Source organism: Lithobates pipiens, unplaced genomic scaffold, assembly GCF_037356315.1.
Source record: "Lithobates pipiens isolate NorthernLeopardFrog02 unplaced genomic scaffold, aLitPip1_a1.2 Scaffold_22, whole genome shotgun sequence".
NCBI lineage: Eukaryota > Metazoa > Chordata > Amphibia > Anura > Ranidae > Lithobates > Lithobates pipiens.
The window spans coordinates 277,034,649-277,049,971 of record NW_027507784.1 but is presented as its reverse complement, the minus strand read 5'-3'; the positions used below and the strand labels follow the sequence as shown (position 1 = coordinate 277,049,971).

General features: G+C 43.5%; 1 protein-coding gene across 2 annotated transcripts in view; it reads right to left on the bottom strand.

Moving 5' to 3' along the window:
• Positions 1 to 1,581: 1,581 nt before the first annotated feature.
• LOC143924667 (cytochrome P450 2K1-like) overlaps positions 1,582 to 15,323 on the bottom strand; it is an 89,549-nt gene continuing 75,807 nt past the window's right edge. For both annotated transcript variants that reach the window (XM_077449070.1, XM_077449071.1), the window contains 2 exons: positions 6,531 to 6,672; positions 1,582 to 2,586 (listed from right to left, as the gene is read on the bottom strand). In XM_077449070.1, the coding sequence (XP_077305196.1) occupies positions 2,399 to 2,586; positions 6,531 to 6,672 (330 nt within the window). In that variant the 3' untranslated portion in view covers positions 1,582 to 2,398. The remainder of the gene's footprint in view (positions 2,587 to 6,530; positions 6,673 to 15,323) is intronic.

The following is a 15,323-nucleotide window of genomic DNA, read 5'->3' as shown; positions in this document are numbered from 1 at the left end:
CCTGTATTCAGTGGCGGCCCGTCCATTAGGGGCGCACAGGCGTCGCCCCCCATCCATGCTTCCTGCCCCCTAATCTACATGCGGGGTGCCAGACGCATGGATTCCAAAGGGTTTTTTTTTTCTTTTGAAAAACGTAATTAGGACCTGAGGCTCTAATAGGCTTCAAAAAAAGGGTGGGCTTGGGGCGCAATCACATGACACAGGAGCAGGGGTGGGGCCAAGTCCCACTGTCTGTGTCAATAGACGCAGCAGTGGGACTCAAGAGCGAACCCACATGGGTGCCCCCATGGAAAGCACTCTCTGTGGGGGCACCCGATGAAGAGGAGGGGCCTGGAGTGCCGGTGAAGCACCCCAGAAGACGATCGGAGCTGCTTTGTGCGAAATCATTGCATGTTTTTTATTTTTATTAAAACAATTACAACCACTATTAAAGGAATGCATTGTGTATTTTCAGTTAATGCAGATTTTGCAATATCGTTGTAGCGTTTAACTTAAAGGGACGTTCAGGCCAAGAATTTTTTTTTTTTAAAAGTCAGCAGCTACAAACACTGTAGCTGCTGACTTTTAATAAGGACAATTACCTGTCCAGCGATCCCGCAATGTCGGCTGCCCCAAGGCCGATCCAAGGCAGATTAGGAAGACTGCCTAGCAACAGCGGTTTCAGGTAAGTTAAAAAAAATAAAAAAATTTAAGATTATTAATGCATTTTTTTTTTTGGGGTGGCCCTCCACTTTAAAGTAATTTTGGAAAGACTATTATATTTTCCAAGCTCTTCCATATCTTTGTTTTATTAGATACAATTTTTTTTTTTATTTGAATGAACTCCCACGTGCATGTACGCAAGGTATGTCATTCTGGCCTGGGCAAACATGATAACTGAAGATCCCAAACTCAGAAGAAGGCCAGGTGGAGATGTCAGTGCTAGCAAAGGAGCAAGGGGAGATGAGTTAAAGTGGAGTTCCAGCCTGTATTAAAAAAATAAATAGTCAGCAGCTTTTATTATAAGGACACTTACCTGTCCAGGTATCCCGCGTCATCGGCACCTCTAGCCGATTCTTCCATTGGCTGTGGGTGCAGGCGCCGGTTCCCTTACTGAGATAAACAGGAAGTGAAGCCTTGCAGCTTCACAGTCTGTTTCCTACTACGCGAGTCGCACTGCACTTTCTGAATAGTCCTGCTGTCTTCTGGGATTGTGCGTCTCCCATAAGGCAGCGGGGGAAGGAGAAGGGGCCAGAAATTCCGTAGATTGCCACGATCGATGTGCAGTGATCTTACCTGAAGGTGGAAGTGGGTACCTGGTTTTGACAGGTCTCCACTCCCCCCCCCCCCCCAAAAGGTCCAAATGTGGCAGTGAAGGGGGGAGGAGGTTGCGAACAAGCAGAGCTTTCTCTTTTGGGTTGTGCCCCGCTTTAAGTTTTGCTTTACTCTCCTTGAGTCCAAGAGCATTTTTTTTTTATTTCAGCGAGGTCTCACTTTTAACAACAGACTTGTTGGTGTTTGTAGTCTATAATAATGTACTATGCATTGTTTTTTTTTGGGGGGGGGGGGGGGGGGTAGATATAACTTTAATGTAGCAGCAAATTGGTATACATATACTTTTATTTCTTACTTTTATTGAAAATACATAGTAAAAATAAATGTTTTTCCCCAAAACAACATTTACATAATTTGCACACCCCCATATATTTACTGCAAAATATAATCAACAATCATGTCTGCTGATTAAAATTATATCACATTACTGTAAATTTTATGTAACATAGTAACAGGTAAAGCTCAAAATGAACATACTGTATGTGCTTTACTTTAGGAGAAATTGATTCCCTTTCAGAGCTAAATTTTTGACGCATAGAGGAGACTAGCGTGAGTTACATAAACTATTAGTATAACATTAAAATAAGATTAGGTCTGGTTGAGGAAGCAACAGATTAGCACAAAGCCAATGTTTACACAGGACTGCAGTCAAGTTTAAATGACAAATGGTGTGCTCACTTGAACATTTGATGCCTGCTAGATCGGCAAATGTCATCCAGATCATCCAATGTCATTGTTGAGACCTGAGGGTTAAACTGGGGAGGGTCTTTTGTTATATTTTTAAGAAAAGTAGTAAACCAGAACCAGAGTATAGAACTAAAAAAACATGAAACAAGGCCTACATGCAGTATAGTACAGTATATAATAATCAAATAGAGGTAACTCCATATACACGCTTACCCTAAAATACAGATAAAAACAAGGTGTTTTTTTAAAACATTTCAACATTATTTATCATAGGGATCTACACATTTATCAAAAAAGAAACAATGAAAATACTATACATCCCCTTCAAGCAAAACTTTCATTCTTTCTTGAGGGAATTTAGGACTTCTTCTTGTCACTTCTTAGCTGTGGATCTTGATTAGTAGTTGAGCTTTGCACATACTAAGTGTGGCAAAGGGAATAAAATGAATCCAGTTCCAGGCTCAAGGGTTATATCCTCTCTGGAGACTCCTGGAGGTGGGTAGAAAGTGAAGGCTTGCAGAAGGCCAGTAAAAAACAGGAAAAGTTCCATTTTGGCTAAACTTTCTCCAACACAAGCTCTTCTTCCTGGAGGAACAAAGTCAACTCAAGGTGACACAATGTATACAGTAGAATGTGGGAGTGCACCGCACCAGAGTAATCACCTCTCCTAAGAACAGCTGTCTCCGCAATCAAACAGGGTGATGGCTCTGTTTGATTGCGGACATAATGGAAAAATAGAATGCTGGATAGCCGCACTCCAAAAAAGTTCACCTATATTAAAAAATTAATTAAAAAACATCACAGGGCAATGCAGACTAACTGCACAGCTTCTGATGCTTTTCACACCAGATATGGTGCTTAGTCATAGCTCAATGTATATGTATACAGTACTTAGCCACTGTTATGCAGGCTAGAAATAAAATAATTATATCTAAATCTATAGATAGAATCAAAGTGTGATGTGAACTGCTGCTACTGGGTTCATACCAGGTGCTCAAAACAAACTGAAAGCTACAGAATGGATCATCACTCTCAGCCTAAAGCAGCCTATGCACTATGCATTTTTTCTTTTTTTTTTTAAACCGGTTGGTTGAAAGAAAGAAAATGCCTTGATTCACCCATTCACACATTTGATCTGGATGGGGAAATCCTCCTGCTGTGATATTGTATTCTGACAGTAGAGAGACTTCCCCACAGTCAAAATAGAATGATCAGTGTTGCCAGCTATAGCCAGCGACACTAATCTTTCAGGAAAAACCTGAAAGGCTGGTTGTACACATAGTCAAGTCAAGTCAATCTTATGTGCAGCTAGCCTACACATACATAGATCCAAATTTGGCGAGTCCCTGATGAACCGACCAAATTGCGATCCATGTATGGCTGGCTTCAAAGTGTTTACCTACACCTTCCTGATGAAGTGTCCATTTTTAGTGCCACAAAAAATGTTGATGCTGTAAACATGTATTCCATCAATAAAGACCAGTTCTTGATGTAAAAAATTCTCTAAGTTTTCTTTTTAATACAGATGCCTCTGTAATCAATAACATCTTTTTAGGGCTTGTTTCATTACACATTTCCCAGCAAAGGATTATCAGAAAAACACCTCAATAAGAATCAAGAGTGACCTATATCTGCATGGGGACAGAAATCATGTCTGCAGGCCTGACTATCGGGTTGTTTGACCCCTTCCAAATTGGGTGTACTGTAACCCCACTAGTGTGGGTATTTGTCCTATATTCAGAAAGATCTCTCCTGGGACTTTATATTCCTTTATCTCATGTTAACTCTCCACACGTTGGAGTTTTTCTTATGGTAAAATGTGTAATTTGGCAATAACCTAATTTGCTTTCTTGGTAAGCACTTCAACTTTGGTAGAAACAAATTATAGTAGGCAAGGAGAGGAACACAGTAGAGAAAAGTTAGCACCCTCCTAGCGCAAGATGGTAGGTAAATTCTGTTTTTGGCTTCTTCAGCAATTAAGGTAGCAGTGATTGTTTGGTCTGGTCTGTTCAGGATTTAACAACGGGAGTTTGATTGCTTCCCCCCGCTCTAAAATATGTTTATGGAGCTTAGGGAGGGAGAATTCAAATAACCAGCCTGAATATTGATCAGGGCCTAGCCAATCCCTGGTGAGGTGTGCCCAGATGGTGGCTGGGAAACAGATAATTAGTCTTAAGACCTGGAGAGAGGGTCTTTCCCTAGTAAGGAGAGTTCTGAGCCTCAGCGGACTATTGTCCTCAAGGCAGCCTGTGGAATATGTTGCTGTTCTGTAACATCTCAGAACTGGCATATATGGGACCTGGAAGTGATCTGGAACTGACTGCAGGACTTCACCAAATGGATCTGGTCTAGAGAAGGACTGTCTCATTCCCTGGACTATGTCTGGAGGAAGGGAGAAGGTGGCAGCTGTCTTGGGGCCGTATGAGTAATGACCCTGAGATCATTCCTGGTGACTGTGCTTTTGAGATATAAAGTAAGGGTCAGAGGTTGCTCGGACTGAGACTGCTCTCATAGTGTTTCATGTATAGAAAAGAAGACACTGCAAGCTGTTAGTCTGAGGAGTCTTGTTAAACCGTATAACCCCATCCAGGTCAAAAGCAAGAACAGGAAACATTGCAATACTACCATAAATAAATAGTCAATGTTTTTGTATAATAACTCCATAACACATAGAGTCTCAGATACTAGCCATTCCCTTGTCATTAGCAGTGTCTTTGACTGTGAGCTTAGATAAGAGTTCCCTCCAGTACTGTGCCATGGTCCTAAGATTGCACTGGGTACCAATAGTTGTGCAGTGGTGCAAGGTAATGATGCCAAATAGACTTGCCTTTTGGTCCCCAGCTGTGAGGCTTTAGACTGCTCTGAGACTTGCCTTTTGGTCTATAGATGTAAGGCCTTAGAATACCCCATTTCTCAACAAGTGCTAAAGAGAAGATCAAATGTACCGAAGAGCCGTGAGGTTTTAGCCTGCTCAGAAAGTCACTTTGTGGTCTTCAGCTGCGGGAAATTCAGACTCGAGGAAAAGACTGTCCTCCAACTGTTATTGGGTAAGCATTTTGGGGTATCCCATGCCCCTAACACCTCCCCCATTACAGGTTTTATCAGAAATAAATAAAAATACATCCCCTAGGCTGTTAATTGGAGCCATAGTGAATGGACTGTTGCTTGTTTGGTTGGTGGCCTCTGCACTGCTTGGGAAAGATCCAGTTAAAATCAGCAGCTCTAGCAGAGGTAACACTACATATAGACAATGTTTCTTGTTCTTAAGAATGGTTGTAACTTGAGCTGCATCCCTCGATGTGTGATTTATTAGAATAAAGTATATTTATCTTGGGATGAATGGGGTTGATTACCAGTGCACAGTGATAACATGCTTAATACTCCACTTTCCATGGGAGATTATGTCATCACTCTAATGCTGCCCATAAATTGAGTTTAGAGACAAGGTGGATGTAATCCACCTATTCATTTTATTTATTTATTTATTTATTTTTTTCAAAAACATGCATGCTTGGATTACTCAAGAGAAAAATAATCACCCACAAAAATCCAGAGGGGTTGATTGATTCTTCCCATGAGAACATAAAGACACAGGGTGTCTGGAAATGTTACGAAGTACCAAAATGCTTCCTATTCTGACAGTAGCATAGCACCAAGGCATTTGATGATAAGCACATGCTCCTGCATAAATATCATTACAGCACCTAAGGGTAAACAATTTTAAGAACAATAATGCCCCATACACACAGTCGGATTTTCAGATGGAAAATGTTCGATGGCAGCTTTTTGTTAGAAATTCCGACTGTGTATAGGCTCCATCGGACATTTTCCAAAATTTGAGATCTGGATCTCAAATTTTCTGACGGAAATTCCAATCGTGTGTACACAATTCCAACACACAAAGTTCCACACATGCTCGGAATCAAGCAGAAGAGCCATACTGGCTATTGAACTTAATTTTTCTTGGCTCGTCATACGTGTTGTACGTCACTGCGTTCTTGACGTTCACAATTTCCGACCTACTTTGTGTGACAATGTGTATGCAAGACAAGTTTGAGCCAACATCCGTCAGAAAAAATCCATGGATTTTGTTGTCGGAATGTCCGATCAATGTCCGATCATGTATACGGGGCATTACAGCCATACATAGGCAGATTCTAAGCTGCCTAAATAAAATGACCAAAGTATGTTATCTGTGTATCGGATCTGAGCTTGGTCTCTGAAGTGTTTACATCCTTTGAGCTCTGTATGCAGCCAAGAAGGGCAGGCATGAACTCTGAGATAAAATTGAGGGGTAAAATCCCTGTTTCAAGTAAATATTGCCTAGGCTTACACAGATTTTGTACCCGTCCTCCATGTCAAATACTCATTCACACCACACCATATCCACGCAAAGAGCTTAAGGAATGTGAACAATGCACTGCCCTTGTATTGAACGGACGTAGCTTGTGGTGGAGGTCTCTCAGTGTAATAATGAAGGAATAGTTTATTATTGCTTTAAATATGATGTAATAACAATGTTGACCTACCTGCAGAAAAGGGCATAAATGCATCTCGTTTTACAAATTTCCCATTAGTGTCCAAAAAGTGATTTGGATTAAACTCATTAGGAGTTTCCCACTGAGTCTTGTCACGCAAAACAGATGTGAGGAAAGGAATGACCTCTGTATCCTACAAGGAGAAGCACATTGTACAATACTTAGAGATGAACTCTAGGCAGACATAAAATATGCAAATTAATGCTGTTCTGTGTTTATTAATACATTATAAATATATTTGTTAAATGCAAATAGTGTAAGTACCAGAACTTGGCTTAAAGGAATTGTAAAGGTCGTTTTTTTTTTTTTTAAATAAAACAAGCATGTCCTACTTACTTCCTCTGTGCAAGGGTTTTGCACAGAGTGGCCCCGATCCTCCTCTTCTGGGGTCCCTCTGTTGCACTCCTGGCTCCTCCTCTTCTTGAGTGCTCCTACAGAGAAGTGCATTCCATGGGGGCACATGTATGGGCAGGCTTCCGTGTCCTGCTGCTGAGTCCATTGACACAGACAGCAGGACTCGGTTCCGCCCCCCGCTCATTGGATTTGATTGACAGCAGCTGCAGCCAATGGCTCTTGCTGCTATCAATATATCCATTGAGGACCTGAGACACCGGCTGGAGCTGACCCACTGTAGCTACTGGTCCTCGAGCGTGACTCCTGACCGTGACAGCAGGATAACATCAGCCACTGAAACTTTTCTTCTCAGCAGCTCACAAAGCATGTATCATCAGAACATAGAAGACAAAGGCTAGGACTACTCCACTATCTCGTGCAGGATCCTTCACACAGCTCATCTGGGCACAGACAGTTTCTTATTATTACCCTGTGATTTGAACATGTTACTGTTTTTTTTATTTACTGATTAAACTGTTTTGCAATTTTGGTCACCTGGCGCCTCTCTCCCCTTCCCCTCTTCTGTTTTAGGTGGAGGGAAGTAAAAATAAAAAAATAAAATAATATGGTTACACACCCTTACAAACGAATACTTTATTGAAGCACCATTTGATTTTATTACAGCACTCAGTCTTTTTGGGTATGAGTCTATCAGCATGGCACATTTTGACTTGGCAATATTTGCCCACTCTTCTTTTCAAAAACACTCTAAATCTGTCAGATTGCGAGGCCACCTTCTATGCGCAGCCATTTTCAGATCACCACACAGATTTTCAATCGGATGCAGGTCTGGGCTCTGGCTGTGCCATTCCAAAGCTTTAATCTTCTTCTGGTGAAGCCATTCCTTGATGATTTGGATGTATGCTTTGGGTCAATGTCATGCTGAAAGATGAAGTTCCTCTTCATGCTCAGCTTTCTAACAGAAGCCTGAAGATTTTGAGACAATATTGACTAGTATATGGAACTGTTCATAATTCCCTCTACCTTGACTAAGGCCTCTGTTCCAGCTGAAGAAAAACAGCCCCAAAGCATAATGCTGCCACCACCATGCTTCACTGTGGGTATGGTGTTCTTTTGGTGATGTACAGTGTTTTTGCACCAAACATAACTTTTGGAATTAAGGCCAAAAATTTTTTACTTTGGTTTCATCATACCATAACATATTTTCCCACATGCTTTTGGGAGACTTTAGATGTGTTTTTGACCATTTTAGCCATTCTTGGATGTTCTTCTACGTAAGAAAGGGCTTCCATTGGCTGCCAGACTTGCCCAAGCAGCCCAGTGGCACGCACCCCCGGCTATGATTCCATGGTTGCGGTTTGAGATGATCTCATCTCGCCCATTTTATATACCTGGGCTCTTGTGGCAATCTGGAATAAAATCTAGAGAAGTCGGCACACTAAATAATATTGTAGGCCAAACTATCCACCTATGGAATTTATATCATCAGAAGTTCAAGCTTCAATCAGATAGGCCCCTTCTATCCTCATTATTAGGAGAAAAAAGATCCCCCCTCCCCCCGCCTATGATCAACCCAATGAATTCCACTGGTGGGAACTCAGATCCCTCTCCACACTTAGGGTCTTAACTAACGGATCACAGTTTTACTCCTTTACACAATTACAAAAACAGTTTTATATCCCAAGAAATTAGTTTTATAGATATCTTCAAATAAGAAATTTCTTTGAATCTCTGTTTTCGTTGCATGGTAATCCCAAATTTTCTCTCAATATGAAAATGTATGCCTTAACTCCTCCAGAGAACAGGGAACCAGCTCTATGATATATAAAACCCTCAATGAAATAGACCTTCCTGAGAAATCAACAGCTATGATCCATTGGGAAACGGATGTTGACCAGGTATTCTCTACAGAGGACTGGTTGGACATGCTGAATAACATCTACAACAACACATCTATAACAACTACAACTGTAGTTAAATTACACACAAGGTGGTATTGAGTACATACATTTTACCCTGGAGTCCCAACCACATGCTTTAGGGGGTGTCAGGTTTTGGGCTCCTTGCTCCATACCTTTTGGAGCTGTCCACAACTGAAACACATATGGTTCCAGGCAGCCAACAAGGTGGCACAGATATCAGGTTCCATGATTACACTGACAGCCCCGATGTGTTTGCTTTTCACACCTATATCAGAGGTTCATCCCCCCACTCAGAAACTAGTGAACACATTATTCTGCGCTATCCTGTGGGCAATAGCCCTGAATTGGCATTCCCCGACGGTTCTCTGGGCCCAAGTGCTCTAGAGGATGGAATCCATTAAACTAATGGAAAGGATCCATCACACTATATTAGACACATTGCATATCTACCATAAGAAATGGTCCAGATGGACTTCATACGGTGATACATTATAACTAACGCCAATATACACCAATATTACCAATGGACCTCCAAATATCTTTATGTAAAACTAGGTAATGTCTGAAGTATAACATAGCCATAAAACCTGAATACAGAGCGTTTATTGATGTTTTTTATGTTTTGTTTTTTTCTTTCCCCCTACTCTGGTTTTGTTCTTATTCCCCCACCTATGAACAAGGGATACCCCTAATGTGACCCCATATTGTTAATTGGAACCTTTCTCCAATCTTGTTTGGTCACTTGGGTTGCATCCCAGCTTATACTATATGCTTTTGATATATCAGAACTGTATTGTATTCTTTTTTTTCTTAATCTCCAAATAGAAAACATATGTATTAAAAAAAAATGCCCCAAATGATCCATTAAAGGATAAGTTCACTTTTTTGGGCATAATTTCACTTTTCATAAAAAACTTAATAATTTTTCAATGCCATTTCTGGCCCAACTATTTCAATGTGCTTTTCTCTCATTTACCTTATTCAAATTTGAAATCTTGTCAGTTTATTTGGATTTATAAAATGATTTTCAGATTTCTTGTAGATCGTCTCTCACCATTTCCTGTAGGTCATCTCCCAGAAGCCTTCACCTCCATGTTGCATCACAGAAGAGGGTGTGATAGAGTGTATTCACCACTCTGGACCTCACCTCTCTCATTACAATTCTACCTTACACCCATTTCCTATACATTCTGATTATACAATCTCCATTAGAGCTACATAGCAACGTTGCTATGTAGTACAAGGGCCTCTCTGATGTGATACAAATTGAACGGATTGTTCAGGTGTGTCCGCCTATTTCATAGATCTTGTAAATCTAAAGGAAATTGTACAGAGATCTTTATACAAGTACATAGGAGGGAGTGGACATAGACACTCAGTTGTCAGGCCTCGTTCACATCTCCACATAGCAAAAAATCACATTCCTGCATGCATTTGTTTTGGAAAGTTTTCACTCATCACACATAGGGCAGCCCATTCACTTGAAAAAACAATGCTCCCACAGCTCCCTTAAAGTCAACTTACTCCATGCTTGATATTTCTTAAGCCGCGTACACACGAGCGGACTGTATGGCGTACTTAGTCCGTTGAAACACATTTCAGCAGACAATCCGCTCGTGTGTGGGCTTCAGCCGACTTTTTCAGCGTGCAGTCCGGCGTACTAAGAATTTTTTTTTTTTTTCGAAATTCTGTCCGTCGTACTCGCATTTCGGCGGACAATCCGGCCGTGTGTATGCCAGTCCGCTGTACTTTTAAAATGAGCGGACTTTTCCCGCTCTGAGAAAAGTCCGCTCATTTCAAGCGGGTTTCCAGGTAGGCGGGGCCCGCGAAGGAGACGTCGCTGGCCCCGCCGCCTGGTATGGACTTAAAGGGGAACCCCAACGCCGAAAAAAAGCGTGGGATCCCCCCAAGTCCACAACAGACCCTTGTCCGAGCACGCTACCCGGCTGGCCAGGAAAGGGGGGCGAGCGAGCGCACCCCCCTCCTGAGCCGTACCAGGCCGCGTGCCCTCAACATGGGGGGGTGCCTTGGGGAAGGGGGGGGGCCGCGTGGCCCCCCCACCCCAAAGCACCTTGTCCCCATGTTGATGAGGACAAGGGCCTCTTCCCGACAACCCTGGCCGTTGGTTGTCGGGGTCTGCGGGCGGGGGGCTTATCGGAATCCGGGAGCCCCCTTTAATAAGGGGGCCCCCGGATACCGGCCCCCCACCCTATGTGAATGAGTATGGGGTACAATGTACCCCTACCCATTCACCTGTAAAAAAAAAAAGTACAAAAAAAAACACAACACACGAGATAAAATACTTTATTGCACAGCTCCGGGGGTCTCCTGTTTTCGGGGGTCTTCTCGCCGGACTCCTCCGCTATCTTCTTGTAGCTCTTTTGCTAGCGGAGGAGTCCGGCTTTCTTCCTCGCCGCCGGCCTCTTCTCCCGACTTCGGGGGTCTTCTCGCCGGACTCCTCCGCTATCTTCTTGTAGCTCTTTTGCTAGCGGAGGAGTCCGGCTTTCTTCCTCGCCGCCGGCCTCTTCTCCCGACTTCGGGGGTCTTGTCCCCCTCTTCGGTTCTTCTGCCGGGCCACCGCGCCTTCTTATAGCTCTTTTACAGGCGGTGGCCCGGTCTTCTGTCGCCGCCGGCTTCCGTTCTTCTTCTTCTTCTTCTTCAGGAGATGTTGACTCGACGCTCTCTCCGGCCACAATGCCAGGGACGCACTGCGCGGCCACTTATATAGGGACAAGGGGCGGTGTCACATGGCTTTATGTCACATGGGTTGGTCACATGGGTTGATGTCACATGGAGACTGTGACATCGTAAGGGGGCGGGGTCACCATGTGACACCAACCCATGTGACATAAAGCCATGTGACACCGCCCCTTGTCCCTATATAAGTGGCCGCGCAGTGCGTCCCTGGCATTGTGGCCGGAGAGAGCGTCGAGTCAACATCTCCTGGAGAAGAAGAAGAAGAAGAAGAACGGAAGGCGGCGGCGGCGGCGACAGAAGACCGGGGAGTCCGGCGAGAAGACCCCCGAAAACGGAAGACCCCCGGAGCTGTCCAATAAAGTATTTTATCTCGTGTGTTGTGTTTTTTTTTGTACTTTTTTTTTTACAGGTGAATGGGTAGGGGTACATTGTACCCCATACTCATTCACATAGGGTGGGGGGCCGGTATCCAGGGTCCCCCTTTTTAAAGGGGGCTCCCGGATTCCGATAAGCCCCCCGCCCGCAGACAACGACAACCAACGGCCAGGGTTGTCGGGAAGAGGCCCTTGTCCTCATCAACATGGGGACAAGGTGCTTTGGGGTGGGGGGGCGCGGCCCCCCTTTCCCAAGGCACCACCCCATCTTGAGGGCACGCGGCCTGGTACGGCTCAGGAGGGGGGGGGCGCTCGCTCGCCCCCCTTTCCTGGCCGGCCGGGTAGCGTGCTCGGACAAGGGTCTGCTGTGGACTTGGGGGGGACCCCCACGCCGATTTTTTTCGGCGTTGGGGTTCCCCTTTAAGTCTATACCAGGCGGCGGGGCCAGCAACGTCTCCTTCGCGGGCCCCGCCTACCTGGAGACGCACTCGAAATGAGCGGACTTTCCTCCGCGTGTGTGGGCGAGTCCGTTCATTTCAAAAGTAGGGCGGATAGTACGACGGACTTAGTACGCCGTATTAGTCCGCTCAAAAAGTGCCGTGTGTGGACAAGTAGCCCATTCGGAAAGTCCGACGGACAGTCTGGCGGAAAGTACGCCAGACTAAGTACGCCATACAGTCCGCTCGTGTGTACGCGGCATTAGAAATCAAATACCCCTAGCATTTCTGGCTGTGGCCATCTTGTGCACATATTCATGTAACCATTTACTTCCTGGAATTCATCTGTCCTTAGCTGAGACAGGTAGGCAGGAGGGTGTGTTTAGCTGAGAAAGCCCCTCCTACCCTCCCGAAGACTCCTGGGATGTATGGCATCATTTGCCTAGGCCTATAAACCAGGAAGTAACTGAAGAAATTAAAAAAAGTTAAAACAAGTAAATATAATTTACTGTACCTTCCTATCTATTTACTAATGCTAGCAGCATAAGGATTAAAAATAGTCAGTGTTGATTGAGAGAGTGAAGTTCCACTTTAGGCATCAAAAAATAGATTACTCTCTGCAAGGCCAACCCCAGGACCACATAATAGGGCCCCATTCACACTTTGGCGATTTGGGATCACAAGTTTTACGTGATGTGATTTGCCACGCGATAAATCACGCAACAATCACATCGCGTTTTGGTACCATTTAAAATGATGGTGCCGGAACCTACATTTTGCCATTGTAGTGAGCTTTAGGATCGCTGGCAGAATCACTGCGGTTCTGCCACGATCTCAAAACCCTCAGGTGTGAATGGAGTCACAGAGTCACATGCAGCCACTGGCTTCAGGTTGGGTACCAGGAGTTTAGAACCTCTGTCAAATTTTTATTGTTTTCAGCAACTTTTTGATTTCCCCCCTGTAGGGACACAGGCAACAACAAAAATCTGACAGAGCTTAACCTCCCTGGTGGTATGATTATTTGATTAAAAACAAAAGTTATTGGCGCACAAATGAATAAAACCTTTTGTAGAGAATGCTTTGTCCAAATGTTAGGTTAATTGTTGTCTCAAGGAGGACCTGTAAATAGTCTCAATGTGCAGCTGCTAGACCACTTTGGACGTGGTGGAAGAAAGCAGAAATTGAACCATCAGAAGGACAGCGCATCAGAGAGACTCATAGGTTGATGTAAAAAGCATAAAGACAATTTATTAAATGAGAAAGATAAAAGACTCAATAAAGGACATTTGATCCTCCTGGGATCTTGAAACCTTTACATCAGTCAATCACGACAATAAAACAACAGTTGCTTGATGACAAATTAGCCCTGGCATCTTCTATTCGTGACTTTGAGATGTTGGTGACTACAAGGCTGTGTTACCAATGTAGTCTATTGTGCACGTAGATAAAAGGACTGTGAGTGATTAACTTCCAGAGGCAGGGGGAACCAGTAGAGTTCATATACAAATGAAAATAAATGATTGGAACTGAGTTCCCAAAGTCACTCACTTTTATGAATGGCTGGACTGTAGGGCTGGGGCGCCGTCATGCTGGGCTGGAGGAGTGGAAGAGAAATCCTGGCCCCGGGCAAGCGAAGCGGAGCGCTGCGCTCCAAGCCTCTCCGATACACAAGGTGGACGCCACCTTGTGTTCAACTTGGATCAACATTCTCCAGCGCTTACTGCACCCCCGTCCCGGAGCACAGGAAGCAGGATTGACCCTTTCTCTTCCACTCCTCCAGCCCAGCATGACGGCGCCCCAGCCCTACAGTCCAGCCATTCATTAAAGTGAGTGACTTTGGGAACTCAGTTCCAATCATTTATTTTCATTTGTATATGAACTCTACTGGTTCCCCCTGCCTCCGGAAGTTAATCACTCACAGTCCTTTTATCTACGTGCACAATAGACTACATTGGTAACACAGCCTTGTAGTCACCAACATCTCAAAGTCACGAATAGAAGATGCCAGGGTTAATTTGTCATCAAGCAACTGTTGTTTTATTGTCGTGATTGACTGATGTAAAGGTTTCAAGATCCCAGGAGGATCAAACGTCCTTTATTGAGTCTTTTATCTTTCTCATTTAATAAATTGTCTTTATGCTTTTTACATCAACCTATGAGTCTCTCTGATGCGCTGTCCTTCTGATGGTTCAATTTCTGATTATTTGATTATTTCAGATTTTTGATGCTGAAAGCGGTACAATTATTTTGCATGGAAATTTGGTGTTTTATATTGTAGGCCTGTAATTCTTAGGAATAACTCACTTGAATCTGTCCAAACCAGAGTCTAGTAGACATCCCGGGTATGATAAAGTTTGAAAAACAAAATTATAATATAATAAATAACTATAAATAATTATACAAAAATATTAATATAATAATAATACAAATTATTCAATAATGTAATCAAATCAAAAACACTGAAATTTGCTCAGTTACAGAATTGTCGCTGTCATTACTTTTCAGTATTTGATGACGGATCTCCCCACAAATCACTATCGCTCAATTCTGCGAGTGATTCTAATTTATTATCGCTGTTTTCTAGCTGGTCTAAAACCACTTTTTAATGTAAAGGGACGGTTTTGGTTGCTATGGACAATCTCCAGTCTCCAGGCAGAAAGAACAGTTTTTATAATATAAAACTACATGCAGGACACTGGAGAAACCACAAGGGACAAAAGAGAGGTGAAATAATTACATACAGTAATGTAACCTGTAAGATTACAGTGTACTGTATGCATAGTTATAGTTTCACTTTTTGAATTTGGCGCCGCTCTCCATCTCTGTGCGTCGAAATGCTCGCAGGGAACGGAGCTCGGCTCCGTAATGAATCGAGCAGAAGATGAGCCGCTCACACTGCGGGGAGGACATCACAGGATCCAGGGAACAAGGTTAGTAAGCTCTTCCTGATCCTGCGATGTGATCCCGAGTTTGGCTCGGGGTTACCGCTTTTGGTTCTGA